The 14,620-nt window shown below is 43.8% G+C and overlaps 1 protein-coding gene across 1 annotated transcript; it reads right to left on the reverse strand.

The window, feature by feature from the left end:
• Positions 1–12,996: 12,996 nt before the first annotated feature.
• On the reverse strand, positions 12,997–14,620 carry LOC125530069 (protein MIZU-KUSSEI 1). The gene is made up of 2 exons (XM_048694462.2): positions 13,581–14,620; positions 12,997–13,474 (listed from the first exon to the last, which is right to left on the reverse strand). Exons 1-2 carry the CDS (start codon positions 14,128–14,130, stop codon positions 13,167–13,169), a joined length of 858 nt encoding a protein of 285 aa, XP_048550419.2. The 5' UTR covers positions 14,131–14,620; the 3' UTR covers positions 12,997–13,166.

Below are 14,620 nucleotides of genomic sequence, written 5' to 3' on the forward strand. Positions count from 1 at the left end.
TGAAGATTTTGAAGAAGAAATTGAAGTATTAGTGGAAAAGAATGACGATCTGATCAAGAAGATTGGAATATTCATGGGAGACCCTACACCGGTAGAAGAAGACGAAGAACCCAAGGAGATTCGCCCAGAAGACTACATCATCATCGACGACACCGACTCGGATCCAGATGATAGCGATGATGACTATGTTGATGAAGCTGGAGCAGATATCATGGAGTCTGCAACCGAAAAATATTTCTAGTAGACCACCCCAACAGTAGTAGTGGTCCACCATGTAAATATAGTAGTCCGAGCACTTTTGCGATAGTTAGATCGATTGTATGCCCTTGTATGATTGATTGAATGAAGTGAATTGTTTGCTTTTGCCTCATGTGCATATGGGTAGTGTTTTCTCTTTAGGCCCCCTCTATTCTTAAATCTCATGTTTTCTAAACCCTCAGATGCCTCCGAGACGTGACCCCGGATTTACCTTTCCACCGGAGCTCACTCAGTTGATCCAGCAGTAGAACACATTGATGCAGTTGCTAGTCCAGAATCAGAACCAGGGGAACAACAACAACAACCCACCACCACCACCTGTTGATCACTTAGCCCGTTTTCTTAGGCTGAATCCGCCGGTGTTTTCCAGTAGTACCGAGCCGATAGTAGCAAATGATTGACTCCGCAAGACAGCTAGAGAGTTGACCATAACAGGATGCACGGATGCGGAGAAGGTGAAGTTTGCCGCCAATCAGCTTGAAGGACCCGCAGCATCATGGTGGGAGAATTTCACAGCCACTTTCCCTGTCGACACTGTCACATGGGACCAGTTTCAGCAGGCTTTTCGTACTGCCCATGTTTCAGCAGGAGCTATGGCCATGAAGAAGCGAGAGTTTCGCAACTTGCGACAAGGAGGACAAACAGTTGGCCAGTATGTGGAGGACTTTAGTAAGTTAGCACGTTATGCCCCAGATGACGTTGCTACGGATGCAGCAAAGCAGGAGAAATTTCTAGAAGGACTGAATGATGAGTTGAACATGCAGTTGATGGTAGCAACCTTCAACAACTACCAGGAGTTGGTAGATCGTGCTCTCATGATTGAAGGGAAGCAGCAGCAAATTGAGAATCGCAAGAGGAAGTATGCACAAGGAAAGTACAATTCAGGAGCTCAGCAGAAGCCATGATTTACCCCTAGGCCGGGAGGACATTTTCAGCATACCCATGGTGGAGGAAGCTCGCACAATCACAATGGCCCCAAGAATGGTAATGGGAATGGAGGAAGCAACAGCCAGAACCGCACCCACCCATCAACCCCAGCCAAGAAAGACCTGAGCCAAGTCACTTGTTTTAAGTGCCAGAAGACCGAACATTATGCCAATGAATGTCCTGAATCCCAGGATGGAAATGGCAATGGAAGCTCTGGGAAGAAGCCGAACCCTTTCAACAGTGGACAGGTGAACCACGTTAACATGGAGGAGGTTGAAGAGCAGCCGGATGCAGTAATCGGTAAGTTTTTGGTTAAGTCATTTACTGCACTCGTTCTTTTCGATATTGGTGCATCGCATTCATACATATCAAGGGGATTCGTGGATAAGTATAAACTGCCAACCCAAGCCCTTAGGTCACCCATGTTAGTAACCTCGCCTGGAGCAGAATATATGGCTAGTATATGGTGTGATCGGTTACCATTAAGGATTGGTAACTATGTTTTTCCCTCAGACCTAATAGTGTTGGAATCCCAAGGATTGGATGTGATATTAGGCATGGATTGGTTGTCAAAGTATGAAGCGAATGTTGAATGTTCCAGTAAGTCAATTTTACTTACCACCCCGGAAGGGAGAAGGATCAAGTATGTATCCCGACATGTGCCAAAGAGGACTCAAGTAAATTTTTTAACCGGAGTTGTGCAGGAGGAAGTACCAGTAGTGAAGGATTTCCTCGAAGTATTTCCAGAAGAGTTTCCAGGCATGCCACCGGATAGAGATATTGAGTTTCTGATTGAGCTTTTGCCAGGCACAGGACCAATATCAAAGAGACCATATAGGATGCCTGCAAAGGATTTGGTGGAAATTAAGTAGCAAATTAAGGAGTTACTGGATAAAGGATACATTCGCCCAAGTTCTTCACCTTGGGGATCGCCAGTACTTCTAGTGGAGAAGAAGGATGGATCATTAAGGATGGTTGTCGATTATCAAGGATTGAATGAAGTAACCATCAAGAACAAGTACCCACTACCGATGATCAATGATCTGTTTGATCGATTGCAAGGAGCTAAGGTATTTTCCAAGATCGATCTGCGATCAGGATACCACCAGTTGAAGATTCGAGAACAGGATATACCTAAGACGGCTTTTACCACCATGTATGGGTTGTACGAGTATACCATTATGTCATTTGGACTGACTAACGCACCTGCATATTTTATGAACATGATGAACAAAGTGTTTATGGAGTTCTTGGATAAGTTCGTCGTAGTGTTCATTGATGATATCCTGGTTTACTCGAAGAATGAAGAGGAGCATAAGGAACATTTGCGTTTGGTTCTTGGAAAGCTCAGAGAACATCAATTATATGCCAAGTTTAGTAAATGTGAGTTTTGGTTGAAGGAAGTTGGATTTCTCGGACACGTTATATCCGGAGAAGGTATAGCAGTAGATCCCACTAAAGTTGATACCGTGACCAAGTGGGAAGCACCAACCACCGTGGGAGAGATCCGAAGTTTTCTTGGACTCGCAGGATACTACCGGAGGTTTGTTGAGAATTTCTTAAAGATTGCGAAGCCTATGACGGAGTTGTTGAAGAAGGATACCAAGTTCATATGGACTGAGGAATGTGAGGCTAGTTTTCAGGAGTTGAAGAAACGTTTGGTTACCTCACCAGTGTTAATTTTACCGGATCAGACCAAGGATTATGAGGTCTATTGTGACGCTTCACGTCGAGGACTTGGAGCAGTGCTTATGCAGGAAGGAAGAGTTGTTTCATATGCCTCACGACAGCTTAAGCCTCATGAGTTGAATTATGCTACGCATGATTTGGAGTTAGCAGCCGTAGTGCATGCATTGAAGACTTGGAGACATTTTCTAATTGGAAACCATTGCGAGGTGTACACGGATCACAAGAGTTTGAAGTATATTTTCACACAGAAGGAGTTGAACCTCAGACAAAGGACATGGTTGGAGCTCATCAAGGATTATGATATGAAATTGCATTATCACCCCGGAAAGGCTAACGTAGTAGCTGACGCATTAAGCCGTAAGAGCCATGTCAACACCATAATGATGGGAGATTTACCAAGGGAGTTAGCCGAAAATCTTCGAGAGCTATGTTTGGAAATAGTTCCAAGAGGCTATGTAGCAGCATTGGAGATTCAGTCTATTTGATGGATAAGATCAGAGAAGCTCAAAGGACTGACAAGGAGATTGCTTCTATTAAGGAGAAAATGAGCAAAGGAAAAGCTAAGGGATTTCGTGAGGATGAGCACGATACCCTATGGTTTGAAGACCGTATCTATGTACCAAATGATTCGGAGATCAGGAAGCTAATTCTGCAAGAGGCCCATGACTCACCATACTCGATTCACCCAGGAAATACCAAGATGTATTTGGATTTGAAGGATATTTTCTGGTGGACCGGAATGAAGAAGGATATTGCGGAATATGTAGCAGTTTGTGATGTATGTCAGAGAGTAAAGGCAGAGCATCAGAAGCCAGCAGGATTGCTACAACCATTGCCGATACCCGAATGGAAGTGCGATAAGCTAGGCATGGATTTTATTACAGGATTGCCCGGAACACGTTCAGGCTATGACTCGATATGGGTTGTAGTAGATCGTTTGACAAAGGTAGCTCATTTCATTCCAGTGAAGACTACCTATACCAGTGCAAAGTTGGCAAAGATATACATGACGAGGATCGTATGTCTGCATGGAGTTCCAAGGAGCATTGTATCAGATAGAGGAACCCAGTTTACCTCAAAGTTCTAGAATCAGTTGCATGAGACTTTGGGAACCAGACTGGAGTTTAGCAAAGCTTTCCACCCGCAGACAGATGGACAGACCGAGAGAGTCAATCAGATTTTGGAGGATATGCTAAGAGCTTGTGCGCTAGATTATGGATCTAGTTGGGATGAGAATTTGCCATATGCAGAGTTCTCTTACAACAACAGCTATCAATCCAGTTTGAAGATGGCCCCTTTCGAAGCCTTGTACGGAAGGAGGTGCAGGACCCCATTGTCTTGGGATGAAGTTGGGGACCGCCAGTTGTTTGGACCGGATCTGATAAAGGAGTCTGAACAGAAAGTGAAATTGATTCGCGATAGGCTCAAGGTAGCTCAGTCCAGGCAGAAGAGTTATGCACACTCTAAACGTAAGGAGACAGTTTACAAAGTCAGAGACCGAGTTTATCTTCGAGTATCTCCACTTCGAGGAGTTAAGCGCTTTGGAGTTAAGGGAAAACTAGCGCCATGTTTTGTAGGCCCATACAAAGTTTTGGAGCGTATGGGAGAAGTAGCCTACAAGTTGGAATTACCCGAAGGACTGTCAGGAGTTTACGACGTGTTTCATGTATCCCAGTGAAGAAGTGCCATGTAGAGATGGCTGACATACCGCTGAGAGATACGGTACCATTGAAGCGATTCAGTTGGATAGTGATTTGACCTATGAGGAGAAACCAGTTAATATTCTAGAGTATGCCAGTCGAGTCACCCGCAGCAAGGTTATCAAGTTTTGCAAGGTTCAGTGGAGCCATCACACGGAGGATGAAGCCACCTGGGAACGAGAGGAAGATTTTCTTAAAGACCACCCTCACCTATTTTCTAGCCAACCCGAATCTCGAGGGCGAGATTCATCTTAAGGGGGGTAGGTTTGTAACATCCCAAATTTTCAATTTGGAATGTTATACCCTAGATCATCATTGCATATTATATTTATTACATTTTGGTTGATCCTAGAAATTTCACGCAACTCAAGGACCCTCGGAGAGAGTTGGGGATTTCATTATTTTTATATTTGAGTTGTCTCAAATTTTGAAAATAGGATCATTTGATTTTATTTATTTTATCTTCAATTATTTCTATTATAAAAATTATGAGAGAGGGAATAAAATGACTTTCCCAAAATAAAGAAATATTGAGGATTTAATAAAAAAATCAAATAAGATTTTATTTGGTTTATTTGCTATTTTATTTGAATTTAGGAAAAATGTGCGTTTTTCAAAATTGCATTTAGGCGCCAAATAAATGTTCATCCTGTGCGGCTTGATTTTAGAAGCCGGGGAAATTTTATTTCGGAATTTTTGGAGTCCGTTTAGTATTTCTTTCGTTAGTTTTTCTGTGCGGAATTATTTTAAAAAAAATCCGAACCGACTCTGGGCCGTACCCGAGCGGGACTTCGCCCGGGGGGCCTTTTTAAGCCGACCCCGCCAAGCCGCCGAAGCCCACCAGCCCGCCCGCCGAAACCCTAGCGCGCCGCCCCGCCCCGCGCCGCGCCGTCCCGCCGCCCCGCTGCCCGAGATAGCCGCCGTCGCCGGCGGTTTCCTCAGAAAACCGCCCGGTTTTTTTTGGATCCGTTTTTTATTAGAACGGTTTTTTTACGGTTTAGTTATTTAGCGAGCGTTCGCTCGTTCGTTCGTTTTAACGAATGTGTTCGTCGGTTAGATCCAGATAACGAACGTTCGTTCGTTAATCTGTTCGTCGTTTTTCTTTTTCTCGGATTTTCCGCGATTATTTCTGATCCGATTTTCGTTTTAGTATAACTTTTCGCTCGTTTATCGGAATTAGGTGATTCAAGCGCCTGGAGTTTCGTCTCGAAACCCTCTGTCCGATTAACCAACTTAAACAAGTTTTTGCTTCTGTAAAAATTGCCTTAGATCCAGAATAGTAAACGAAGCCTGTTTCTTTTGCTGATTGTCTTTCGTTGCTTCGTTCGATTTGATTCTTTTTGCCAACCGGAGTTCTTAAGTTGAACTTTCTGGTTGGATCTCTTATTTGGGTTTTACCTGTGCATTAGTTGAGTACTTATTGTGTGTTTGTTTGTTTGCGATAGAGTACCCGGAGTGCGCCGCTTGTTACTTCGAATCGTTAGGTTTTTCGGATCATCAGCAAGGCAAGTAACACTTTGATCATACCTCCTACTACCCAGTTTTGTTGCATTAGATCAATCCTCACACATTGCATGATTAGGATCTAATTAAATTGTGGGTTTGGGGAGTAGTTGAGGTAGAACCTATTACCTGTTTATTATCAAACCTTTGGGAGTTACTATACTTTTGCTTATTATTGCTATGCTATGCTAGTAGACGTGGATTGGGTGAGTTTATCCATGACAGATGTGAGCTTTGTTAATTAATGGTTTATTTAAGGTGGCAACCTAAACACACATCTGGGTGGATTGAGGCACCTGGGTATTCCAGTGATTTCCTGTTTTCTTTTGGACCGCCACCCAGACTCAAAGGGATCATGAGATTATTCATACTAGAAACTTCTGTGTGCAGCCACAAGCTAGTATGGGCTCTAGCATAGTTGACTAAGTCATGCGAACTCTTACAGTGGTAGACTAGCAGATGTAGGGGATGTAGGTTGGTACGGTCTACCCGTTCGTAAGGTGCTAGCGCTTCTGAAAGACTATGTCTCGGTCATCCGTTTCTCAAACACCATGGAGTGCGAGAAAACCAACGGAGGAGATCGAGTCTTGTGGGGAAAAGTGTGCAAACCTTTGCAGAGTGTATAAACTAATCATGGTTAGCCGTGTCCCCGGTTATGGACATCTTGAGTATCTAGTACCTGGATTATCATGTGAATCTCAACATGTTACTATAAAATTAATTTTGATGGGCTTGTTTAATGATGATACTTAATTGGGATTGAGAATGCTGTCAACCATTCTCAATGTTTAACAACCACCATGATAGTTAAACAAATTTATTCCTTTGCAGTAGGGAAAAATTGGCTTTACGCAAAACTGTAACCATAGAGCTTTCCACCAGCCAAATATGCATATAGAATAGCCGTTTCATTCCATTACTCTCTATGTGTTACATTGCCAGCATATTCCATATGCTGACCCGTTTTCAGGCTGCAACATTAATGTTGCAGACTTTTCAGACGATGATTAAGGAGTTTTAGGTCGTGGTTCTATACTCAGTGATGCCGTTGGAGTTGATGGACTCACTTATCTTCCAAGCCTTCCACTGTTATCGTTATTAGATGGCCTTAAGCCATATTTATTGTAATAAGTTCTCTTTTGAGACACTCGGTGTAATAAGTGTGTGATTGCTACTCTGCTATAAATCCTTCAAGTACTGTGTGGTGTCAGCATTACTGATCCAGGGATGACACCGGAGCACAGAGATTGGACCGTTTGAGGTCTGGTCGCTACAGTGCAACATGTTCATGATCAAGTTTCTTAAAATTCATTATATCTTTCCTAAGGGAGGTGATCTAAGCGGGAGGGAAATACTTGGAAATAAAAGCATGTTTACACTTATTCCATGAATCAATACTATTTTTAGGAAAAGATGAAAATCAAGTCTTAGCACGATCTTGTAGTGAGAACATAAATAGCTTCAATTTAACAATATTATTATCCACATCCTTTTATTTTTCATATCACACAACTCAACGAAAGTGTTTAAATGAGATGCAGCATCTTCGTTAGGACTACCAGAAAATTGTTCTTTCATAACAAGATTCAATAAAGCGGCATTGGTTTCATAAGATTCCGCACTAGTGGCGGGAGCAATCGGAGTACTAATAAAATCATTATTATTAGATTTGGAGAAATCACAGAACTTGGTATTTTCTTGAGACATAGTGACCAAGCAAGCAATCTAGCACACAAGCAAACAGAAAAGCAAACGAAAAGACGAACGAAAAGAAGGCGAATAAAAAGGAAAATATTTTTGTGTTTTTCTGAAAACTTTTTAGAAATGGGGGAGAGGAAAACGAGAGACAAATAGCAAACAATGTAAGTGCAAGAGATGGGAATTTATGATAGGTACTTGGTAGTCTTGACATAGAACCTCCCCGACAATGGCGCCAGAAATTATTCTGGCTACTTCTTGAGCTTGCGTTGAATTTTTCCTTGAATAGGACAGGATGATACAACAAAGTAGAGATAAGTATTTTTCTCAGTTAAGAATCAAGGTATCAATCCAGTAGGAGGCAGAAGCAACTCCCTAATAGATGCACCTGCACAAACTAACAAACACTTGCACACAACGCGAAAAAGGGTTGTCAATCCCTTCACGATCACTAGCAAGAGTGATATCGAATAAAGATAGATATGAAAGATAAGTAAAAGGCAAAAATAAAGTAAACAAAAAAATTGAAGCAAGGTATTTTTGGTTTTATAGATTTTAAAATATATGATGAGAAATAGACCTGGGGCCATAGGTTTCACTAGAGGCTTCTCTCTTAAAGAAAGTATACGGTGGGTAAACAAATTACTGTTGAGCAATTCATAGAAAAGCGCAAAGTTATGACGATATCTAAGGCAATGATCATGAATATAGTCATCACGTCCGTGACAAGTAGACCGACTCCTTCCTGGTTCTACTACTATTACTGCACACATCGACCGCTATCCAACATGCATCTAGAGTATTAAGTTCATAAGAACGGAATAATGCCTTAAGCAAGATGACATGATGTAGAGGCATAAATCCAATGAATATGGTAAAAAAATCTTTTTATCCATAATGGCAACAATACAATACGTGCCTCGCTACCTCTATTGTCACTGGGTGAGGACACCGCAAGATTGAACCCATCACAAAGCACCTCTCACATTGCAAGAAAAACCAATCTAATTGGCCAAACCAAATCGATAGATCGGAGAGAAATACAAAGCTAACTTAATCATGCATAAAGGAGTTCAGAAAAGACTCAAATAATATTCATAGATAATCTGATCATAAATCAACAATTCATCGGATCTCAACAAATGCACCGCAAAACAAGATTACATCAAATAGATCTCCAAAAACATCGAGGAGAACATTGTATTGAAGATCAAAGAGAGAGAAGAAGCCATCTAGCTACTAGCTATGGACCCTTAGGTCTGTGGTAAACTACTCACACATCATCGGAAGGGCAGCAAGGTTGGTGTAGAGGCCCTCTGTGATCGAATCCCCCTCCGGCAGAGTGCAGAAAAGGCCCCAAGATGGGATCTCACAAGAACAAAAGCTTGTGGCGGCAGAAAAGTATTTTTGGTGTGCCGTCTGACGTAAGGGGAATATTTGGGTACTTATGGAGCTGGAGTTAGGGTTAGGAGATCTGTGAGGGGCCCACAAGCCTAGGCCCCCCATGGGGTGCGCCCCTAGGACTTGTTGCCTCCTCGTGGGTCTTCTGGCCTCCTCACCGAGCTTCCTAGGTATCTTGTTGTCCAAGAAAAATCGTCAAAAAATTTTGTTTGGTTTGGACTCCGTTTGGTATTGGTTTTCTGTAAAAGACAAACAAGGAAAAAAATAGCAACTGGCACTGGGCACTAGGTTAATAGGTTAGTCCCAAAAATGATACAATATAGCATATTAATGTATATAAAACATGCAAAGTAGATAATATAATAGCATGGAACAATCAAAAATTATAGATACGTTGAAGATGTATCAAGAAGCCATTCACTTTGTGTCATTGTTGGTTGAATTGAATGGAAAACCAAAGTGGCAAACTTGCCGATGACCTCAAGAACTATAACAAGAAGTTGAATAAAAACCATGGCAAAAGCTCCCAACAAGCCATTGGACTGGATGACAAAGATGAGCAAGGTGGGACAAGCCACTATGCCAAAGAGGAACATCCAATTGATGGAAAACAAGTGGGAGAAGGGCAGGGCCGCGCGTGATGCCGCGGCGAGCAAAATATCCACCACATGGACGACATCTTTTCAGCAAGGAGGATAAAGAAGGAGGAGAGGTACAAACTCTTCTTGGATGCACAAAAAGAGAGGACGGATTGAGACCAGGAGAGGGTGAACAAGAAGTTGCAACTTCAGAAGGAGAAGATAGACCTGGAGAAGCATGAGGCGTACGTCAAATGTGGGATTGAGAAGGCAAAGACTTATGGATCAATTAAGCTCGAGAAATCGAGGTTGCGGCTCGCTCAAGACGCGGAGGATTTGAGGGTCATGTTGGCCGACACTACCCTCTTGGACCCGGCAGGCAAGAAGTGGCTTGAGGCGAAGAAAAGGAGACCAGCGCCCAGAAAGCAAGCGCCGAATGCTCTATTCTTCTATCACCTATTTATGAATTGTCGTATTTTCTTTTGGTATGTGTTGAATTGTGTTTTATTTTGCATTGTTGAATTGGTGGTGAATTTGTGCTATATGATCGATGGATGTGCAAGGATTTTCATGCATTTGAGGGTTTAGATATGAGGGGTGTGGTTGTCCGGCACTGAACGGGTTCGCGGATGTTTAGGGGGGTGTATTTGCCCAGTCCAAATGTAGATGCTCTTATAAGTCTTTCTATACCGTTTGTCAAGTGAATTGATTGGAAACAAAAAAAATGTGTTGGCTTTGATGCCGATATATGTTCTCGTTCTGTCAATTTGTTTTGTGAGGATTGGATCATATCAGTATGATGCTATGTGGCTTTGAGAGTCTATCTCAACGTAAGCAAGAAATAGCCGGTGGTCCACTCGCGAGGCAAGGGCCCGAGTTCGAGTCCCCGCGGCTGCACCATTTTGTGTTTCTATGTCTTTCTCTTCCCCACTAATAGGTGGAACCAACACATAAAGAGCGCATTAATTTGTTCCTCGTAGGCATAACTAACAGAGAGTTAACTGCGAGTGAGGGAAGTGTACTCAAATGTACATTAAACATAAGTTATAGGGCTAATTTGTTTTATTTTTCCAACTTTATGTATGAATCTGTACCCGTCATATAAATCCATGCATCGAGATGCAGTAAACTCTTATAAGTTCTACAATACATATCTTTTTAGGTGATTTTTTTAATTAAAGAAGGGGGCTTGAATAGCAAAAGGTGGCATGGTTTACATAACTAGGGTAGCACATATGGATTATTTCATCTCAAGGATATCATCAAGCGGATGAACACCATCTTGATATGCCAATCAAAAAAGAGGAAACATATTGATGTGCCTATCGAACTAGCTTTGTTATCACATTTTAGTGCTACCTGCAGCATAAAGAGCAGGGAATAATGATTAGCTTTAGTTAAGAGTGAGTCGGACTAGGAGTAGTATACTAAAAGACGAGCAAAGCAAAAAAAAAAGTCCAGAGTTCCCCATCTCCCCTTTGGATTTTATTTCTCCTTTGTACTACTTTTAAAAGATTTCCAATACTTGCAAGTTGCAAGTGCGTGAAAAACTATGTGTAGAACCTCTCAAAATTGTAACAAAATGGCATATCTCACGCTAACTAGTTTCTTTGTTTTGCTAACATATATATGTTCCCTACTCTATGCGGACAACTACCTCACATCACTACCACATTTTGAGTGCTAGTATAGCCCCAAGTAGCGACAACACAAGCACACAACCTTGGAAATGAAATAATTTTGTCAGGTTGCAGGTAATATCCATGGCCATGTAAAATTATACGACCTCAGCTTTTAAATATGAGACATTTTAACAGTTTAAATTGAACTGCCAAAATGTCTTGCACCGAATTGGATTTACACACGAGAAAACCAGAAGGATAGATCTAATAGCGAGTACTACAAAATTCAGGTTCTCTTGTGCTTAGATATATTTTTCGTTGCTTAGTGTGTGTATCGAACCTGATAGCAGAAATTTTGTAGATTGTGGAAACTTTTGTTAGTAATTTTTTTTTGAAATATAAATATATGTGGCTATTCAATTACGTTTTCGTGATTTGGAAACGTTGTCGCACAACATGTGTGCTCTCATGACAATAGCAAGGGTGGTTATGTTGCTCTCAAGCTTGTCGGAGTGCAAGACCATGTCTTGTGTGAAATATCACAAACTGCATGAAAAGGGCACAATGGATACTTTGTCTTTTGGTTCGTCCACTCTTCGAGAAGTGCTCATATAGTCATGAAGCCGTAGTGGAACTCACTAAAATCCATGAGACCACCATGAATAAAGGAGTGGTCAGAAAATTTTCCATATATATTTCAACCGAGTGTTAAATATACAAGCTTAGAAAAAATACATGGTTGATATTGATCTTGTTTAAAGGATCTTGTTAACGTCAATATGATGGTTAAAACAGACCTGAAGATGGATATCCGGCTAAAGATACATCATTTTTTTTTCCTTTGTGTGGAGAAAAACTAAATGGGTAGATTGAACATGGGGGCTAGGAAAACAGTAGCATAATTTGCAATGAACACAAATATGCACACAACTTTTTTGTTGAAACTATATGCGAACGAAACTTAATTCAAACTTTCGGTTTGAAAGTATGGGAGATGGTGCGGGTGATGCATATGCAACTCTACCAAAAACTATCATGCATGGACCTAGTGCAGTAATTAAGGACTATTCATATAAACCAGCTCACGAATCTTGAAGCAAATGCGTAGAATGCATGCGTACCCCTGCCCCTGCATTCGCCATGAATTTCTGCAAATTGTACTATGTACTCTCTCCTTCTGGGGATACTTGTCACTCAGACGGATATATCTAGCATTAAAATATGTTTATATTTATCAATTTAAGCGACAAGTATTTCTATACGGCGGTACTACTCCCTCTGTTCCTAAATATAAGTCTTTTTAGAGATTTTAATACAAACTACATACGGATGTAGATAGACGTACTTTAGAGTATAAATTCACTCATTTTGCTCTGTATATAGTCCATAGTGAAATCTTCTTTTCTTTAGAGATGGAACACCATGCATTCCATCAAGTCGTGAAATCTCTTAAAAGACTTATATTTAGGAACGGATGGATCGAGTACTAGTTAATTATAACCTAACTATGTATATTACCATTGCTTAAATGCGTTGGTGTTACCATACATGCTGAACACAAGTCTAGAAGGGGGACATTAGGAAGGTTGCATTTAGCTTACCATACCGGTGCACAACAACTTAAAGAGCATAAACCAAAATAAGCCAGTGAGAATATTGTCAGTGCATCAACAGACCGCCAGTTTCACATAACCAAGAATCAAACATACACGCTTAACTTATTACCGCAAAAAGAAAAACGCATAACTTTTTTTAGGGTTAACCCATGGAATGAAAAACATAGGATATTGTCAGACTCTGAGGAGGTAGATGCTGAGCTCGGGCCCACCGTTGCCGTCGGGGTTTATCATGTAGAACGCTTCAGAGTCCCTGGATCCCACCACCCTCTCGAACCTGGCCCTCATGTACATCAGGTCCCCCTCGCCGGCGCCGCCGTCCGGGACGACGCCAGCGCCGACGGAGACGGGCTCGACGGCTCGGAGCAGCCGCCACTCCTCCGCGCCGCACTCCCTCCGCACGGCGTACCCGCACTTGCGCCCGTTGCAGTACGCTCGCCACGTCGGCTCCTCCACCAGCGCCGTCCGCCGCCTCTCGCCGCCTGCATGCATGTACACGTCACGTGGAGACACGTACGACGTCGATCGATCGCAACGGCATGTATACAAGGCGTACGTAGAAAGCATGGTACGTACGTATGGTATTACCTGTGTTGTGTGCAGGCGTTTTCTCGCACTCGAGGGCGATGCGGACGAGGCCGGAGGACATCTCCCTGACGAGCGCGCCGGTGGAGTACGCGGCCAGCTCCACCATGAGCGCCGGCGGCGCGCGCGGGTCGGTCTGCAGAGCCAGGTGCACGCGGCCCCGGCGCCGGCCGAAGATGGTGCCGGTGACGCTGGACCCCATCGGCCTGCGCCCGCGCCGGCGCCGCGCGCGCGCCACCACGGCCAGGACCGCGGACCGGAGCCGCGCGAGCGCCTCGCGGCGCTTCCCTGACGGCTCAAGGGTTCCTCCTCCGGCAACAGCATCCGCGACGGACGGAGTAGAGACGACGAAGGTGGCTCCCTCGTCTTCCAGTTCCACCTCATCGTGGACGTCAGGTTCTTGCCCGCCGAGCGGTGGGCCGTGGCGCACCTTGCCGGGGCGCTTCCTGAGCAGCCAGGGGATGCCGCCGCTCGCCGTGGCACCCCTGGACGGCGGGAGCGGCGACGGCGGCGGCTGCGAGGCGGCCACCGCCGCACGTAAGGTTCCCGCCATGACGACGGTTCACTTCACTCCTCAGCCCTGGCTCAGAAGCGGCCTATGCGTGCGTATCTCTAGTCGATCTGTACTATGTTTTTGCGACGGCAAACGCCAGTATATGAACAAGCAACAAAGCGCGCCGAGAGAGAGAGAGAGAGAGAGAGAGAGAGAGAGAGAGACAGCCGCAGGCCGCAGAGAGTGACAGCTTTAGCCGCAGAAGGATTTCGTCGGCTTTAGACGTGCGGGCTGCGCTTTTGGCATGCAGCGGGGCGGGCACCAGCTGCGATATCTGCGTGGATACTCGGCGCTTTGAGCGGGGGCATGCACGGCTGCGCATACACGCCGGGGCGAAAGACTGGGGAGAGAGGGCGGTGGGCAGAGCAGGCAGACCTACACGTACCGAACTGGCAGCGATTAAGGAAGAAGGGGGCAGCCACGATGGCGACGGCCGTGGATTTTAGCTGCTTCCCCCTCCGTCGCTTTCGCGGGAGGAGGAGCCGGGGGA

The sequence above is a fragment of the Triticum urartu genome, chromosome 7A (genome assembly GCF_056163025.1).
Source record: "Triticum urartu cultivar PI428250 chromosome 7A, HENAU_Tu73, whole genome shotgun sequence".
Taxonomy (NCBI): domain Eukaryota; kingdom Viridiplantae; phylum Streptophyta; class Magnoliopsida; order Poales; family Poaceae; genus Triticum; species Triticum urartu.